The sequence below is a fragment of the Pleurodeles waltl genome, chromosome 6 (genome assembly GCF_031143425.1).
Source record: "Pleurodeles waltl isolate 20211129_DDA chromosome 6, aPleWal1.hap1.20221129, whole genome shotgun sequence".
Taxonomy (NCBI): domain Eukaryota; kingdom Metazoa; phylum Chordata; class Amphibia; order Caudata; family Salamandridae; genus Pleurodeles; species Pleurodeles waltl.
The window spans coordinates 1,013,881,476-1,013,898,797 of NC_090445.1; the positions used below are offsets into that span (position 1 = coordinate 1,013,881,476).

The window sequence follows — 17,322 nt, forward strand, 5'->3', positions numbered from 1 at the left end:
ACCTGTGTTTTATGGATGAGAAGGGACTGTGGATTGACCCTCTTCCCCATCTTATCAGTTGCAGAGTCTCCCTTCCTTTTTTAGTTCATGTGAGGATAGGTACATTCTGTTTGAGTGAGAAAAAACCTCATGTAAGAACTGTGAAAAAGACCATGCTTCGGAGTAATGACAATTACATGCCATAATTAATGTAGGGCATTTGCTTTCTTCCTGCAAGAGAATACTGCCCACCCATTCCTGGGCATTGTGAATAGAGGACAGAGGTGCAATCATTTTGTTTGAAAGAAAGGTTGTTGATGAGGGTTTAAAAGACTGGTCAATGAGTTAAAGCGCAAAGACAGTGGTCCCTCTTCACCTGGGAACCCAAGGGGTCCTTCCTGTACATTTTCTTAAGCTCCTCTTCCCAGGAAACTTCAGAAGCCTCACTTAGGGAGAAGAGAAGCAGCCTTTAGAGGTTCACCTGACTCCAACTCATTAAGAGACTTGTGATTTTAAATAGACATACAGGGGTGGCTCCTCCATTAGGGCGGAGGATCGTTACTCCACTCCGCAAGCAGGAGCAGCTGCAAAATCTTTACAAGAAAACGATAAAAACTGTGTTTATCATCATTTTCTTGTAAAGGGGTGGGGCATTGGGGTTGACAAGCACTGAGGGGAGTGCACAGAGCTCTCCCCTCGGTGTGCATGTATGTTTGGCATGCTGTTTCAGGCCGGCCAAACACACATGCGCAGTAGGCTCTCTCCAGCCCAGCACTGTGTTTCCTGGCTGGAGAGACCCTGCACAGGCTCCCAGTTTGCCTGGAAGCGCCCTGGCTGGGCGATTCGAGCCAATCCTAATGCTGCTTTGAGCTGCGTCAGTATTGGCTGCAGGGCAGGCTGGGAACCTGTGCCTGCAGCCTGAAGCGACAATGAAGGAAAGAAGAGTGGCGCAGCGGCAACGGGGGAGGTACCGCAGAAAGCGTCGAAGCCTCATGGACCGGACCCCGTTCCGATTCTGTCCACAGTGCCACGCCAAGTATCCCGGCACAGATGAACACCGGGTCTGTAATCTGTGTTCGTCACCCGACCACCGAGAGGATACTTGTGCGGCCTGCAGGTACTTCCGTTCGAAGAAGACCTTGAGGGATCGAAGGGCGAGACAACTGCAAATGGCATCGAAGAGTACCGAGCACCTCGACTTCGAGGAAGAGGAGATGGCCATCTCCATTCAAGGTTCCGATTTGGATGACTCAGATGCAGACAGACCACCCACAGCAGGCCAGCACGTGAGTACGCTTGCCCCGACCCAAGCCCAGAGTCAGTCCAAGACAAAACAAAGGGCCTCGGGGACGCCACTGCCAGAAGGCAATGGCTCAACCCACAAGAAATCAAGCTGTGACCAAGCAACACCTTCGGCACTGAAAAAGGCCAAATCCGTGCCAAAGTCTTCGGACTCGAGCTGAGAAACCGTGTCTGAGAAAACTCGACTCGTCGAGTCGAAATCTCGAAAGAGTCTTTCGGAGCCAAAGCCTACTATCAGCATGGGCATTTTGGTGCTGAAGAAACTGGCTTCGGAGCCGAAAAAAGCCTCATATACTGATGAACATGGACTTTCAAAACAAATGAAAGAAAGACACAGATTCGAGGAGGAACTTCACCAAATGGAGTAGTTTGATGAGGCACAGGCAAGGATACAGATCCATAAGGATATTGGGAAAATCCAAACAGCACCTCCTCTCAAATTCTAAAGGAAACTGGCTTTCCAAGGACTTTCAGACACTGAGCAGCCAAAGGACTAAAGTGCCCAGAGAAAAATCTCTGCTACGCCAGTTTTCCCCAGCACATTCTCCTCCACATTCGCCTCAAAGAACTATTTCTCCTCTTGCCACACCCACTGCACAGTCACCCACACACACTGTGCAGTCGCAACAAGATACAGACCCATGGGACCTCTATGATGACCCTGTGTCGGACAATAGCCCGGAGTGCTATCCTTCTAAACCCTCTCCACCCGAAGATAGCACCTCCTACACTCAGATCTTGGCTAGGGCTGCTGCATTCCACAATGTGAGCATGCATACAGAGCCATTAGAGGACGACTTTCTCTTTAATACCTTGTAATCGACGCATGCTTCCTACCAAAGTCTGCCTATGCTCCCAGGCATGCTTAAACATGCCCAACAGATTTCTCAGGAGCCCGTGAAGGGAAGACCCATAACACCAAGAGTGGAAAAGAAATACAAGCCACCACCGCCAGACCCAGTATTCATCACCCAGCAGCAGCCCCCAGACTCGGTAGTAGTCAGCACAGCGAGGAAGAGAGCCAACTCGCAGTCATCTGGAGATGCACCACCTCCAGATAAGGAGAGTAAGAAGTTTGACGCGGCAGGAAAGAGGGTAGCGTCACAAGCTGCCAATCAGTGGCGCATTGCAGACTCTCAGGCCCTCCTTTCAAGATATGACTGAGCTCATTGGGACAAGATGAGCGACATTATCCAACATCTCCCCAAGGAATACCAGAAAAGAGCTCAGAAAGTGGTAGAGGAGGGTCAAGCGATAACTAATAATCAAATAAGATCTGCATTAGATTCCGACGATACTGCTGCAAGAACAGTGAACACTGCAGTGACAATTAGACGCCATGCATGGCTTAGATCCTCAGGTTTCAAACCAGAGATTCAACAGGCTGTCCTCAATATGCCATTCAACCAGCAACAGCACACAAGTGGACACAGCCATTGAAAAGATGAAAAAGGACACCGATACAGCAAAGGCGATGGGAGCGCTTTACTCATCCCAATTTAGAGGGACATTCAGAAAACCGCAGTAGAGGGGAGGTTTTAGACCACAATCATCAGAACCATCCCCCTCTCAAACAAAACCCTCATACCAATCACAGTATCAGAGAGGGGGGTTTCGCAGGTCCTTCAGGGAACAATTCCCAAGGTCCAGGGGAAAATTCCAAAGCACAAAGCAGACCACTAACACCAAGCAGTGACTTTTCCATCACCTTCCCCCAACACACATCCCCTGTGGGAGTAAGACTGGAAATGTTCCACAATCAATGGTCAAACATAACAACGGACACATGGGTACTATCAATTATCCAACATGGTTACTGCATAGAATTCACACATTTTCCTCGAGATATTCCCCCAAAAGCGCACAAACTATTGTCACAACATCTAACTTTGTTACAAACAGAGGTGCAAGCACTTTTAACTAAACAGGCCATAGAACTAGTACCTCATCTACAAAAAGGAACAGGGGTCTATTCCCTGTACTTCCTTATTCCCAAAAAGGACAAAACACTAAGACCAATATTAGATCTCAGGACCCTCAACCTATACATCAAATCAGAACATTTTCACATGGTGACACTACAAGATGTAGTCCCATTACTAAAACAGGGAGAATACATGTCAACACTGGACTTTAAAAGTGCGTATTTTCATATACCCATCCATCCATCTCACAGAAAATACCTCAGGTTTGTTATACAAGGAAAACATTACCAATTCAAGGTATTGCCCTTCGGGATAACAACAGCCCCCAGAATATTTACAAAATGCCTTACCGTGGTAGCGGCATAGATAAGGAGACAACACATGCATGTATTCCCATATCTTGACGATTGGCTAATAAAGGCCAACACTCAACAGCAGTGTCAAAATCACACACATTACGTAATAAATACCCTACACACACACTAGGGTTTTCTATAAATTACCAAAAATCACACTTGGAACCATCCCAAACTCAGAAATACTTGGGAGCTACATTCAACACTCAAAAAGCGATTGCAAGTCCAAGCCCACAAAGGGTACAATCATTCCACACCATGGTACCAAAAATACAACCAAGTCAACATTACACAGTCAGATTTTTGATGAGACTCCTAGGCATGATAGCATCATGCATCGCAATTGTCCCAAACGCACGGTTAAACATGCGGCCCTTAAAGCAGTGCCTAGCAAAACAGTGGTCGCAGGCACAGGGTCACCTCCAAGATCTAGTGTTGATAGACCGCCAAACACACTATTCGCTTCAGTGGGTGAACCCCATAAATTTAAACAAAGGGCGGCCTTTTCAAGACCCTGTGCCTCACGCCATTCTCACAACAGACGCATCAATGATTGGGTGGGGAGCACACCTCAACAGTCACAGTATACAAGGACAGTGGGACAACCAGCAAAAACAGCTACATATAAACCACTTAGAGCTACTAGCACTTTTTCTAGCACTAAAAGCTTTTCAACCTCTTCTAGCTCACAAACACATTCTTGTCAAAACAGACAATACGACAACAATGTACTACTTAAACAAACAGGGGCGAACGCACTCATCACAACTTTGCCTGCTAGCGGAAAAAAATTGGCATTGGCAATTCACAACAATATTCGCCTAATAGCGCAATACATCCCAGGCATTCACAATCAATTAGCGGACAATCTCAGTCGAGATCACCAGCAAACTCACGAGTGGGAAATACATCCCCAGATACTACAAAAATACTTTCGCCATTGGGGGACACCAGACATAGATCCGTTCGCCACAAACCAAAACGCAAAATGACAAAACTTTGCGTCCAGGTACCCACACCCTCAGTCCAAGGGCAATGCTCTATGGATCAATTGGTCAGGGATATTTGCTTACGCTTTTCCCCCTCTCCCACTCATTCCTTTTCTAGTCAACAAACTGCGTCAAAACAAACTCAAACTAATACTCATAGCACCAACGTGGGCACGCCAACCATGGTACTGCCTACTGTTGGACCTCTCAGTAGTACCTCACATCAAACTTACAAACAGACCAGAACTGTCTGGCTCCTGAAGTTTTAGAGTTTGGCTATCTAAATCTTCCAAACACATGTTTGGAAGTCATTAAACAGGCAAGAAAACCTACCACCAGGCATTGCTATGCTAATAAATGGAAAATATTTGTTTTCTACTGCCAAGCAAAACACATCACACCGTTAGATGCGTCCATACAGGACATCGTAGGCTATTTACTACACCTACAAAAAGCAAATCTTGCCTTTTCATCCATCAAAATACACCTCACTGCAATTTCGGCTTACTTGCAAATTAAACACACAAAATCACTATTTAGAATACCAGTCAATAAAGCCTTCATGAAAGGACTAAAGCGGATTATAACTCCAAAAACTCCACCAGTACCCTCATGGAATCTTAATTTGGTACTTACACAACTCATGGGTCCACCTTTTGAACCCATGCATTCTTGTCAAATCCAAGTCTTAACTTGAAAAGTGGCACTTCTAGTAGCTATCACTTCACTACGAAGAGTTAGTGAAATACAGGCTTTCACTATTGAGGAACCCTTTATACAAGTACACAAACATAAAGTTGTTCTCCGCACAAATCCAAAATTTCTACCAAAAGTCATTTCACCGTTTCATTTAAACCAAGAAGTGGAACTCCCAGTCTTCTTCCCACAGCCAGACTCAGTGGCAGAAAGAGCACTGCAGACTCAGTTGTAGAAAGAGCACTGCATACATTAGACATAAAATGAGCTCTAATGTACTATATAGACAGAACAAAACCATTTAGTAAAACTAAACAATTGTACGCATTCCAGAAACCCCATGCTGGTAACCCTATATCCAAACAGGGCATAGCCAGATGGATAGTTAAATGCATACAGACTTGTTACCTAAAAGCTAAAGGAGAACTACTCATTACACCAAAGGCACACTACACTAGAAAGAAAGGAGCAACAATGGCCTTTCTAGGTAACATACCAATGACAGAGATTTGTAAGGCAGCCACTTGGTCCACACCTCATACTTTTACCAAACACTACTGTGTAGATGTGTTAGCAATACAACAAGCCACAGTAGGACAGGCTGTACTAAGAACATTATTTCAAACAACTTCAACTCCTACAGGCTGACCACCGATTTTGGGAGGATTACTGCTTTGCAGTCTATGCACAGCATGTGTATCTGCAGCTACACATGCCATTGAACGGAAAATGTCACTTACCCAGTGTACATTTGTTTGTGGCATGTTCCGCTGCAGATTCACATGCGCCCTCCCATCTCCCTGGGAGCCTGTAGCCGTTTAAGTTGCAATTAATAATTGTATATATGTAAATAAACATTCCTTTACCGCAAACTATGTCCATACATATCTATTCTATTGCATGAACATCTTTACTATTCTCACTCTACCACTCCTACCTCACCCTCTGCGGGAAAACAATCTAAGATGGAGTCGATGCCCATGCGCAATGGAGCCGAAAGGGAGGAGTCACTCGGTCCCGTGACTCGAAAAGACTTATTCGAAGAAAAACAACTTGTAACACTCCGAGCCCAACACTAGATGGCAGGAACAGTGCACAGCATGTGAATCTGCAGCGGAACATGCCACAAACAGATGTACACTGGGTAAGTGGCATTTTCCATATATATATATATATATATATATATATATATATATATATATATATGTAAAACATTTTTTGGGGGGGAGAAACAGATGTACACTTGGTAAGTGACATTTTCTCTATATAATATATATATATGTGTGTGTGTGTGTAAAACATTTTTTGGGGGGGGAGAGTTTTTTAAATGTATTTTATTTTTCGAGATTTGCATTCATCTACTCGGGGTATCTCAGTTTTAGAGCATCACAAAAAAGAAAAACAACTGCTACAAAAAGTGGCTTGCTGCAGGGAGGAGGCAAAAAAGTTACCAGGTTTTAATAAATTGGTACATTTGGACAAATTATCTTCCTTGCTCAAGTTAAATGAACTGATTTCACAGTGTGGCTCCAGCCACTAAGGTCGCTCGTATACCCATAGTCTGTAAATGTAACTTGGGAATCTTGAATAAATGTTTGTTCTTTGAACAAAGAGCTCTGGTTGGATGGTGCAATTGAAAGTACATGGTTAGCGGAGAACAGTGGAGGTTAAATATTGCTTGAAGAATTAGGCACATAGACTTGAAAAGAATGTATTTTCTTACAGGCAGCCAGTTGTGAAAACCGAACATAATGACTTATTCGATGTAGGCCCAAACCAGTCTGGCTGCTCAGTTCTGGACTAGCTGCAGTTTTTGAATTAAAAACTTCTGAAGTTCAAGATTTGCAAGTATTGCACTAGCCCACTGAGATGATTCAACTGCATTAACCAATTGTATCTTGTAAGAAAAAGCAGAAATATGTAGAACCTGTTTCAACAGATGAAGTTGGAAAAATAAAAAAGATATCTCATTTTCAGTGCATCCTAGTGACACTCGGTGCAGAGCCTTGCCTCTCTGGGCTTCCACATACTACAATCTTTCTGTGGTCACAGAATTTACCAGTGAGAAAAAAACATCAGCTCAACATGCAAAATCAGTTCTGCCTGCTGACAGGCTTGTCATATGCTCACAAAAGTCATATGTTAAGGACCTTTGTAATAATCTTTTGCCACAGTTAGGTGTCACAGTTACACTGTTGCTGTGTCTCACCTAATCGAATCAACAGCCTTTCTGTTGACCATGTGTTTAATGTGTTAGTGATTCAGTTGAGATGGGCTTCTGGTTTCCAGTTCTACAAATAGAGTGAACTTTGGCTCCTCTCGGAACACTAATACACCTCATACTTTTGGCTTTTAAGTGGATATTTTGTCTCTTATGGTATGTTTGCATTGCAATGTATGAGAGAGAACATCTGAAAAAAGTGTACTGTATCTAAAAATAAATGTTGTACTGCATAAATGCTTTGTTTGCAAAATACAATAAAAAAAAAATATATATATATACTATGGGAGACTTTTTAAAATAAGTGTTTTGTCAAGACTCGAGCGCGAGGCACTACAGCCACCACTTTTACTACCTCCAGTTCTATTACTATTGCCACCATTGTCACCACAATTACCACGTGCTTATCACCAAAACGTAAACCATAATCAATACCACAACATTTCCAACACCCCCGAATTCTGCATGCCTGTGTTTGCATGCTTCACCAGGTAAAATTCGAACCTGTGAGCTTTGCCAGTGAATGTTTTTTTCTGTGAGTATGTGTATCTCACTCCTTGGTCCCAAGAGTATTGAGTTTCTGTAAATTTTACTTAGATGTAGCAAAAAAGTAACTTTGTTTCTGCATGATTAGCAAAAAAATGTTTTGTACAAGTGGCAGACTTAATCCCCGTTAAACAGAAATGGGAAAATGATAGAAAATATTTTTGCAATTGTTTTATAGACACAGTGGCACCTTAACTTTGTATACACATTGAAGATAATCATATGAGATCTTGTTGTGTGCCATAGTCAAAGTATGAATTCTTTACCGTGTTTCTATCACTATTTTAGAAAAAGCTGTCTCTCTTGTGATGTACTCATGAATCTCTGTATTTATAAAAAAAAAAAATCCAAATGCTTTGACATTATGGAAGACAAACTACGAGATAAATATATGATATGAAGGCACAAATAAAAGTCGGTTGCGGTTTATGCCCTCTGTTGAAGACTCTAAGTACAGTTGGTCTACAGTGAATTCGAGCTCTTTTCCCAACTGAAAGACAAAAGTGTTGGAGCTACAAGTGACATTTTGACATATCCTCTACTTTAATGGTGTTTGATATAAGGCAAATGAGCAATAATATCTATACTGATAATTAGGGCATGCTTGGGTGTCATTGAGAAGTGCCATAAAATGATGAATAAATAAGTAGACTATGCGGAAAGCTCCTTCTTCCGTTATCGCGAAGCAGACTAATCCTGCTAGCTTTGGAAAGTGTTTTTCCTTTATTCTGAGTAGGAGTGTTACACATCTTCTGCAGTTGAAGTATGCGAGGCATCGGAGAGCTGGAACAAGGGGTCAGTAATGTTCTGAAAACATTGACAGTGCGTCAGAATGAGGAACAGTAAAGAGGATCCGAAAAATCATTTTGAAAAGGGAATATAGTTGCCGGAAAAAAATGGGCAAACAGATGTGACAATGGCAAATGTGGGAGACAGAAGAGATGAGTGAAGTGAGTGTAAGGCATTGATCAAGGATTATATCAAAGTAGTGGGCAGCAGAGGTAGAATGTTTTGGGATGGAATATGGGAAGCATCCCCCTTTTCCAACAATGCTTGTTACTTGTCTTGCTGTGGAAGTTGAAATGTCGCCCATTTGTGGAAAGCCTAGGCAGAGTGAGGATTGTGGGGGCAGGGAATCCTACTTTCTTCACAAGCCTTGATTCTTGTGATGAGCAGGGCCCAAGAGTAGTTTGCTTTGTTTCTGGGGGCACCTCTACCGTTCACACGTGTTGATAAACACAGAATCTCTTTCCCATCCTAACTCCGTGGGACACCTACTTGCTTACTGTGCATTTGAGCCACTAGATGGGTATTTCTGTCTGATGTCAGTGGTTAACACTTTGTCCCTAATTCTTGGAAGATGACAGAGCGCGGGTAACTGCAGAATTCACATATTAATTTGGCAGTTTAACGTAGCATGAACCTTGCCCAAGGACATAATACTTCACAAAAGACCACTCTACAGGTTAGTTTTATGCTCTGGGGAGGTTTGCCAGAGTTCACTAGATGCTGAGCCAAGACCGGAATTTAAACCTGGTGTCCCATGTTCGGTGATTAATTTGAGCTGGTAGTCGCAGGTACGCCCTACGGCACTTCATTTTGGGGACCAGCACTTATTTTTCTTTATCAAACTTTGACTAAAGGCAGAAAAACACAGAAAGGGGATAAAAGGGGAAATAGAAATATGAAAAAAGAGTGACAAAGGACGAAAGCAGGGACGAAAAAGAACATGCATTAGGGGGAATCAACACTATGCGGCTTTGGTATTCAACACCATTACCTTCTTCGGCACTGGCTGTGGGCTAATGAGCAAACGTTTGAACGCCAGCACTTATTATATGCATGATATGTATGTTGATCTACATTGAGTCTCTTTCCCATCCTAACTCCGTGGGATACCTACTTGCTTATCAACTCAGATTTACTGCTTTTCATGTTTCACTACACACTCACCAATGGTTTGGTTTTCCGTTATAAGTTCATTTAAGTTTACTTAAAAAGCCATAATACTTTACGTGGGGCAGGAACAACATACAGAATTCTTTGCTAAAATAAATGCTGAATCTCAGAGTACTGACTTTAGCAAGCCTTCCGTCCCTTAGCCTCTATACTCTGCTCACCCTCTCTTAATGCTGATAGATCACCACTTATGGATGGGTAACTTTCCATCTTTGCTTTTGCTTCACGAGATGAATCTGTTTTGGTTGTTTTGCCAGTTCATATACTGGGGTCCATGGGAGTGGGTAGTGGTTGCAGGTTGGTTTATTGTTATTTTTTAACACAGGTGAAAACATTCTTAAGGCCTCGATCCAAAAATCCCTGGATCAAATAGCAGATTGGAAATGAAGAATAATCTTATGAGACCCTCAGGGTTCGCACACAATACCCTCTCTGCCTCAGCCCAGAGTTACCAATGCAGTCGGTATCAGGGACTCCTTATGGGTGGACAGTGCAGTGATGGGGCGTTGTTACCAGATAATACACCCACAGTAAGACCCTCAGTGTTGAGAGCTCCAGACACGCGATCAATGACATTTTCCTGCAGCTCTTTGTTTGTGTCACATGATCTCGACTTAGTTGCACTGCGGGTGGTGAGTTGTTGGCTGGCTGCCTGTGCTTGTTCAGCTCTAGCGCAGTATCGCCTTCAGTCAAGGCTTCTGGAGAACATGACACCACAGGTACCAGTGCATGCGAGAACGTAGAAAGAACACATAAATTTCAGAAGCCTTTCTGCCAATGGCCCTGTCTTGTCACAAGAACTACTTGCTACACTCAAACCATTTGTTTAAAAAGGTCTTAGGTTTTTATATTTCAAAACCTACATCGATAATAATGCATTTCTCAGAATATGTATTGCATGCTAGTTTGACTGCTTGAGTTGGTAGCGGAGAGAGATGCATGAAGCCGGGCTCTCGAAAGGCTGCATATGAGCTGCAGGTGGCATTGTCAGACTGACTGGTAACCTACTGTCTCAAATACCCTGGAACCACAAATTTACTACTGAAGGACATGAGAGGAAGTAGTAAATCAACAGGTCTGATTCAGTACATCTGACTCCACTTTGAAGCCAATAAATAGTAGTCTAAATATCAGTTTCAGTGGCACACACCTAAATCTTAGCAGTCATATGTTTGAAGAAGTTACAACGGGAGAGGAAAACCATTTATTTAAATGTTCCTGTTGCACTGCATTTATCCAGGACGATGTTATGTTAGATTGTCTCGCATGGTATATATGGATGTGATATTATTACTTTTTTCACTAGTCCAAAACAAGGGAGAGAGTACAAATGTACGAAATTTTGGACTGTAGATGAAATTTAGGGTGCATTACAATTTTATAGGTCAGTTGATACGTTTCTGAAAAGCTGAGCGTTGTACATTATTGGAACAGGAAGCTGTGCAAATGCAAAAAGAGTTAATGGCACTTAAGAACTGCTGAAACTCTCCCACCCATTCCCCACTGTGTAACCAGGGAGAGTCTCTTAAGCATGTACGGCTTAATCCACATCCATGTACGCCTCAGTCAGGCAGGGCATTCAGAGTCCAGCCACGGTGTTCACACAAAAAGTGGTTTGAAAGTGTCAGGTATAATCTATGGGAGATGATGCTCTCTTGTCTAAGCAGATTCCACTATTTTTCAATGTTTTAATCGTCCGATGACCTTGCTTTTGTGTCCATGGATAATCAGCAAATTAACAGCCATAAATTGCAGATAGCACTTAAGAAGCCTGTCCAATACTTCGTTTTAATGCAATTAGAGCATATTCTAAATAAAGTTCTGTCTTCGTTCCATGTTTGGTGTTATTTCATTTTGTAGTGTGTGATGTAGCAGACAGTAGAAATTCATTTGGCACTTAAAAAGACAAATTATAGGGGGGGGTTGTGAGTTCATGCAAATGCGTGGGTGGGATTCAGAGACGAGCTTGAGGGGATTAGGTATTGCTAGGCTGCAGGGCATGATTTTCAAAGAAGGAAAGGTTGTGATCTTTAAGATGAGATGGTGATTTGCAGAGACAAAACCATTAAAGATTAAGACAAACTTGCACATGACTTAGAGTAGGCTGTACTCAGAGAGGAAGCATTTCAAAGAATAAGAGAGAGGTATCCATCTTAAGTTTTAAGTTTGTTACACCGAATGGGGTGTGGGAAACTTCTGAGGCAGTAAAGGTCTATTACCTGCGTTTCTGCATCTGGAGTGAGGTGATGCATACACAGTGGAGAGATGGGAGAGACTGGCTACCTACAGAAATTCCATGAAGCCTTTTGTTTAACAAGAAGATGCACATTAGCCTTCCTGAGCACTGCCGTTTAGTGGAAACCAAGCGTGAGGGGTGGAATAGCAGTTTCCAGGGCAAGTTGTTTCAATGTCCTTTGTCCATCCCCGAATGTGGTGTCGGGGAGATCTCACACATCATTGTGCCCATCTTGTGGGTTCTTCAACTTGGATTTATTCAGCCACAGTGGTTCCTGCTGTGATAAAGTAACTTTACGTAAGATAAATGTAACTTTACACAAAAGTGGTGTCTCTGGGTGGTTCGAGAAAGGCTTGAAAGAGAATACAGCCTCAGAGCCCACTGGGACCTGCTTGTAGCTGGATGCATTCACCTCCGCCGTTCTCCCACAATAGTTGGTTTGCTTCCGTAGAGTACACATATGTAAAGGGTGCTAAGTTACTACTTTTTGATATTCACAGACCTTGTCTATAGTACGACTGGCAAGCTGCACCTCTTTTGACTATACATAATTCTACATAGTAAATTATGATCAGTGGAGGTGGGTCCAGTTTGTAAATGCACTTTTTTTCCACCATAGGGGAAAAACTTTTCCCCCAAATCGATGGTGATCTTTTCCCTCTTTTCCAGTAAATCTGGACCTGATCCGTTATCTCTTCATTCCCGAAAAGGGTCGCATAGGATTTTATGAATGCTCACAAGTGCACAGATTTAGAGGCATTCCCAGTCTAACAAGCCAAACAACACCATGCCATGCCTACCACTTAGAAAATACATTTCTTCTAAAATTGTTTATTAAATAGTTTGGTGCTCTACAAATTTATTTGCTGAAGTTGAGGGCTGTGGAAGTGGGAATGTGATGGAGACGTCTAGCTGCAGAATCCTTACCTTACAATTCTCATCAGGTGCCTGACTGGATATGGAATCTTTTTTCAGCAGTACCTCTGCGCCTCAGAAGAGGGGGTTGTGCGACTCCATAGGAACGTCGTCAACTGGATGTGATGTTGAAGGAGTCCATAAAAGTCCCTCTCTGATGCGTTGATGTCAGTTCCTTCTTTTCTGCCCTTACAGCGCAGATCCGGAGCGGTTCCTCACACTGTTTGTATGTGGTACCTGGGGGAACACCACGACTATGAGGATTGCGGATCCTGGCATCACCTTTGCCCGAAGGTGTTGCGGGATACGCATTTGAGGGTCCTGGTGGCATGCCTGGCTGAGGCCCGAGTCATCGTCTATCTCTTTCAAGGTCCCAGGCGTGATCAAGAGTCCATTTCAGGAGCCGTTCCCATGAGCATACGTCACCCTCAATGTCGAAGGAGAAGACTTTGAAACGCAAGCATCTACCAATGTCAAGTAAGTCGTGCATTTCCGACATCCTCTCCCAGCCTCTGTCTGAGGAGTCGGTGCATGGATCACCCCACGCCTCCCTGCTCTCCCTGGAGCGGGGCAACTCTGTTCAAGATGCAGGATTATTACATTTCCCTCTAGGCCATCATTGGGCCCCTACCTCCCTCTGGTGCGCTTTCGAGCCCTAAGCAGGTGAGAGGTATCCTACCTGACTCCACGCCGGCAGGGCCGCCGCGCTGTCAGATAAGCCCTGATGTCGAGACGCTGCACAACATTGGGCGCGACACCAGCAGTGCCATCCAGCTCGAACACCTTCCCTCCTCCTTCTAAACAGTCCCTAGCTGTTTTTCTTCCAGAGGAACAGGCTTTTGAAGGTGAAGGAGAGGAGCTTGTGTTTAGCAACCCCATGGAGGAGAGTGTCCAGCCTCGTCTAGAGGGTAGTTGGCTCATAGAGCTGGGTGAGGCTAGGAGCCTTGAGTTCTCTCCGGCTTCGGGCCTTCAACCGCCCTTCTCCACCTTGCTGCCGAAGTGAGCTCCTCCTTCGCCGAGTTGCTGAAGAGGGCAGCTGCGGTCCTAGAGTTGCAGCTCACCTCTGTGAAGGTGACGTGACCCCTTGATAACAGTGCTTCACTAGGGCCAAACAGGAACAGAACCTGTGTTCCCATATATTGAAGCACTATATGACCTTTTATTAGGGGCTTGGCTAAGCCTGCTATGGGAGCCCCTGTGGAATGATCCATAGTTCATAGACACCAGTCCATCCCCGGGGACCCGGATTGTCTTTTCCGGCACCCAGCTCTGAGGAGTTTTGTGGTGCAGGTGGCTATGGCCTCTTCTGACCCAGCGTTCTCCCTAACGTTCCGCCAGACAGGGAGTGCAGATGGCTGGAAGCTTGTGGACGAAACATTTTCTCCCCAGCCAGCTCAGCCTTGGGGTCGATAAACACTGCTTGTATTCTGGGCCTCTTTTCCCATGTATTGTGGGATTCAGTGGAGTGCCTGCTGTTTTTGCTTCAGGAGGTGACCTGTAGGAAACTCACCCAGACACTCCAGGATGAAAGAGTGGTAGATATTTCCTTTCAAGGCCCTCGTTTGAACACCTGGCATGAGAAGTCGTGATACAGTAACTGATGTCTGCCCACCGAGTTGGTGTCTACAAAAGGTGGCTGCAACGTCACTTGCAGCGCGGTGACACTGACAGCATCACACAGCTCCGTAGCTTGGCATTTAGATTCCATCACAGGAAATTGTAATCAATTGACACAGAAATGTCTCTTCGTAGGCACACTGTTTCCATAGGCAGCTTCTATAAGTGGCTTTGCGTTCTTTGGGTGGAAAACAGTCCCGGAATAAACTGACATCAGCGCGTTGAAGAGGAGATTATATGGACTCTGTCAGCGTCTCAACTGGTGGATGACATTGCTATGGAGTGGCACGATGCCATCTTCCGACACGCAGTGTTACTGCTGGAAAAAATGTCCTGATCCAGTCTGGCGCCTGGGGGAGGATTCTTAGGTAAGGAATCTGCTGCTAGATCCTGTCTCTACCAGACACAAAGCATTACCGAAGGTAAGTAACTTGTTTGATAGGGTCAGAGGGGAATGTAGAACATCTGTCAATTTTCATAAATTGGTCTGCAAACGTTTTTTTATAGTGTGTGGATAATGGGCAAGTCTTTCATTTGGTAGTGCCACATTGAGCTTACTTTCTTCTGGACTTAGAAAACATACATTCTAGTACCAGGAAATATACTTAAATTCGATAAACCTCCTATTTATGCTGATTTAGATGGCCAGAGAATAATTCTCAATACGTCTTTGTTTCCAGCATAATAATAGTAGTCAAGATGTATAAAATGTTTTTTTTTCTCTGCTGAGATTTGTTTAATTGTTGACATGTTGCTATTTTAAGGCAGTAATGAATTGATATTGTTTCAATATCTTCTTTTTTCAGGTTTTTTGATGACTTGGAGCAGAGGCACAAAGACAGCGAGAATGCCTTGATTAATGATATCAGTGACATAGTAGAGGTTCATGCTTTGAACCACTTCAAACCATACGTGATCTATTGCTCCAATGAAGTCTACCAACAGAGGACACTTCAGAGGCTACTGTGAGTGCATAAAAATTCCCCTGGAAGTCGACTGAAAACATATTTCAGAAGTTACGCTACATAACTCAGATTTTCAGAAGGGCTTGGAGAGAGGTCACAAAAGTTCTAGGCTGGGAGGGAGTGATTACACAGGAAACACTAAGGAAACACCGCTGTGGGTTAGCTGAGGTAGGGAAGCTTAAAAAGTTCCTAAAGTGTAATATAATCGAAATAACAAAATCGGGTTTCTGTGGGACGAGGACAGATTGGCTTCAATTGGAACGCTCAAGCAGGAATAACAGTTGGCAGATACAGAGATGTCCCTCCATATGGAAGTTAAACATGCTTTTGAAGTCCACATTGTAGGGAAACGATGTAGAATTTCCTGGACTTATTAGTTAAATTGAAGACTGACTGGGAAAGTGACATCAGATAAATAGAGAAAGGATTGGGAGGAAGTGCTTAGAGTTCCCCACGAGGTGGCAAAAAGATCAGGTGTTAGCCTGATTCAAGTATGTGGTATATTTCACTCCAGAGGTAGAAAGAAGATGGTGATATTTTTGTTAATATGTAATCCATAACTATGTCTCCTGATCGCTAACACATGCTGATTGCCCATGGGGAACTGAATTTGTTTTATTTGAGGTGACTTACAGTTGCCTTTTAAAATTGTAAACGTAATTTTCCGAAACGCTACTCCACCCTGTCATGCACTACTCCACTCTACACCACTCCAGTGTATGACACCCTACTCCACTCTTCACCACTCCAGTGTATGACACCTTACTCCACTCTACACCACTCCAGTGTATGACACTGTACTCCACTCTTCACCACTCCAGTGTATGACACTGTACTCCACTCTTCACCACTCCAGTGTATAACACCCTACTCCACTCTACTCCACTCCAGTGTATGACACTCTCCTCCACTCTACACCACTCCAGTGTATGACACTGTACTCCACTCTTCACCACTCCAGTGTATGACACCCTACTCCACTCTACTCTACTCCACTCCAGTGTATGACACTCTCCTCCACTCTACACCACTCCAGTGTATGACACTGTACTCCACTCTTCACCCCACCACTCTGTGCCCTTCCACACACTCCCTCAATGCCACATTATGCCAATACACTCTACACTACTCCACGCCAATCCAGTCTACACCACCACACAACACTCTGCACCACTCCACGACACTCTGTGCTACTCCATGACACTTTACGCCACTTCACTCTCCTCCACGCCGTTCTCCTGTTCATCACTAGCTTTTAGTCATGCTGAACAGCAGATATGTGGTGTACAACGTCTAAAATACATTGGCAATAACTCTTGCATAGACCTATTGGTTTTGTCAGTGCTTGTTTACCTACCTACTTGTTTAGCTACTTCTGTTGCCTGCATAAAAGTAATTCATTAAGCAATAAATGGCCCACAGCTTCTTCAGCTGCCTCACCTAGTGGTTAACGGTGTGATTACATTTCAGGCAAAAATAGTGATACTAAAAGAGGCCATTTCTTTAATACATTTGTTTTGTTTATTCTAGGTAGTGTAGTTTTCCCCCCAAAGCACTCTACGTATTTTGTAACAAACGTCTGGAAGGCGCGAACAGTAATTAATTGCATCGCAATA

At 43.8% G+C, this 17,322-nt stretch overlaps 1 protein-coding gene across 6 annotated transcripts in view; it reads left to right on the top strand.

Moving 5' to 3' along the window:
- ARHGEF16 (Rho guanine nucleotide exchange factor 16) overlaps window positions 1-17,322 on the top strand; it is a 369,976-nt gene that overhangs the window by 277,096 nt on the left and 75,558 nt on the right. For all 6 annotated transcript variants that reach the window (XM_069239932.1, XM_069239933.1, XM_069239936.1 and 3 more), the window contains exon 7: window positions 15,548-15,706. In XM_069239932.1, coding sequence (XP_069096033.1) covers window positions 15,548-15,706 — 159 coding nt within the window. The remainder of the gene's footprint in view (window positions 1-15,547; window positions 15,707-17,322) is intronic.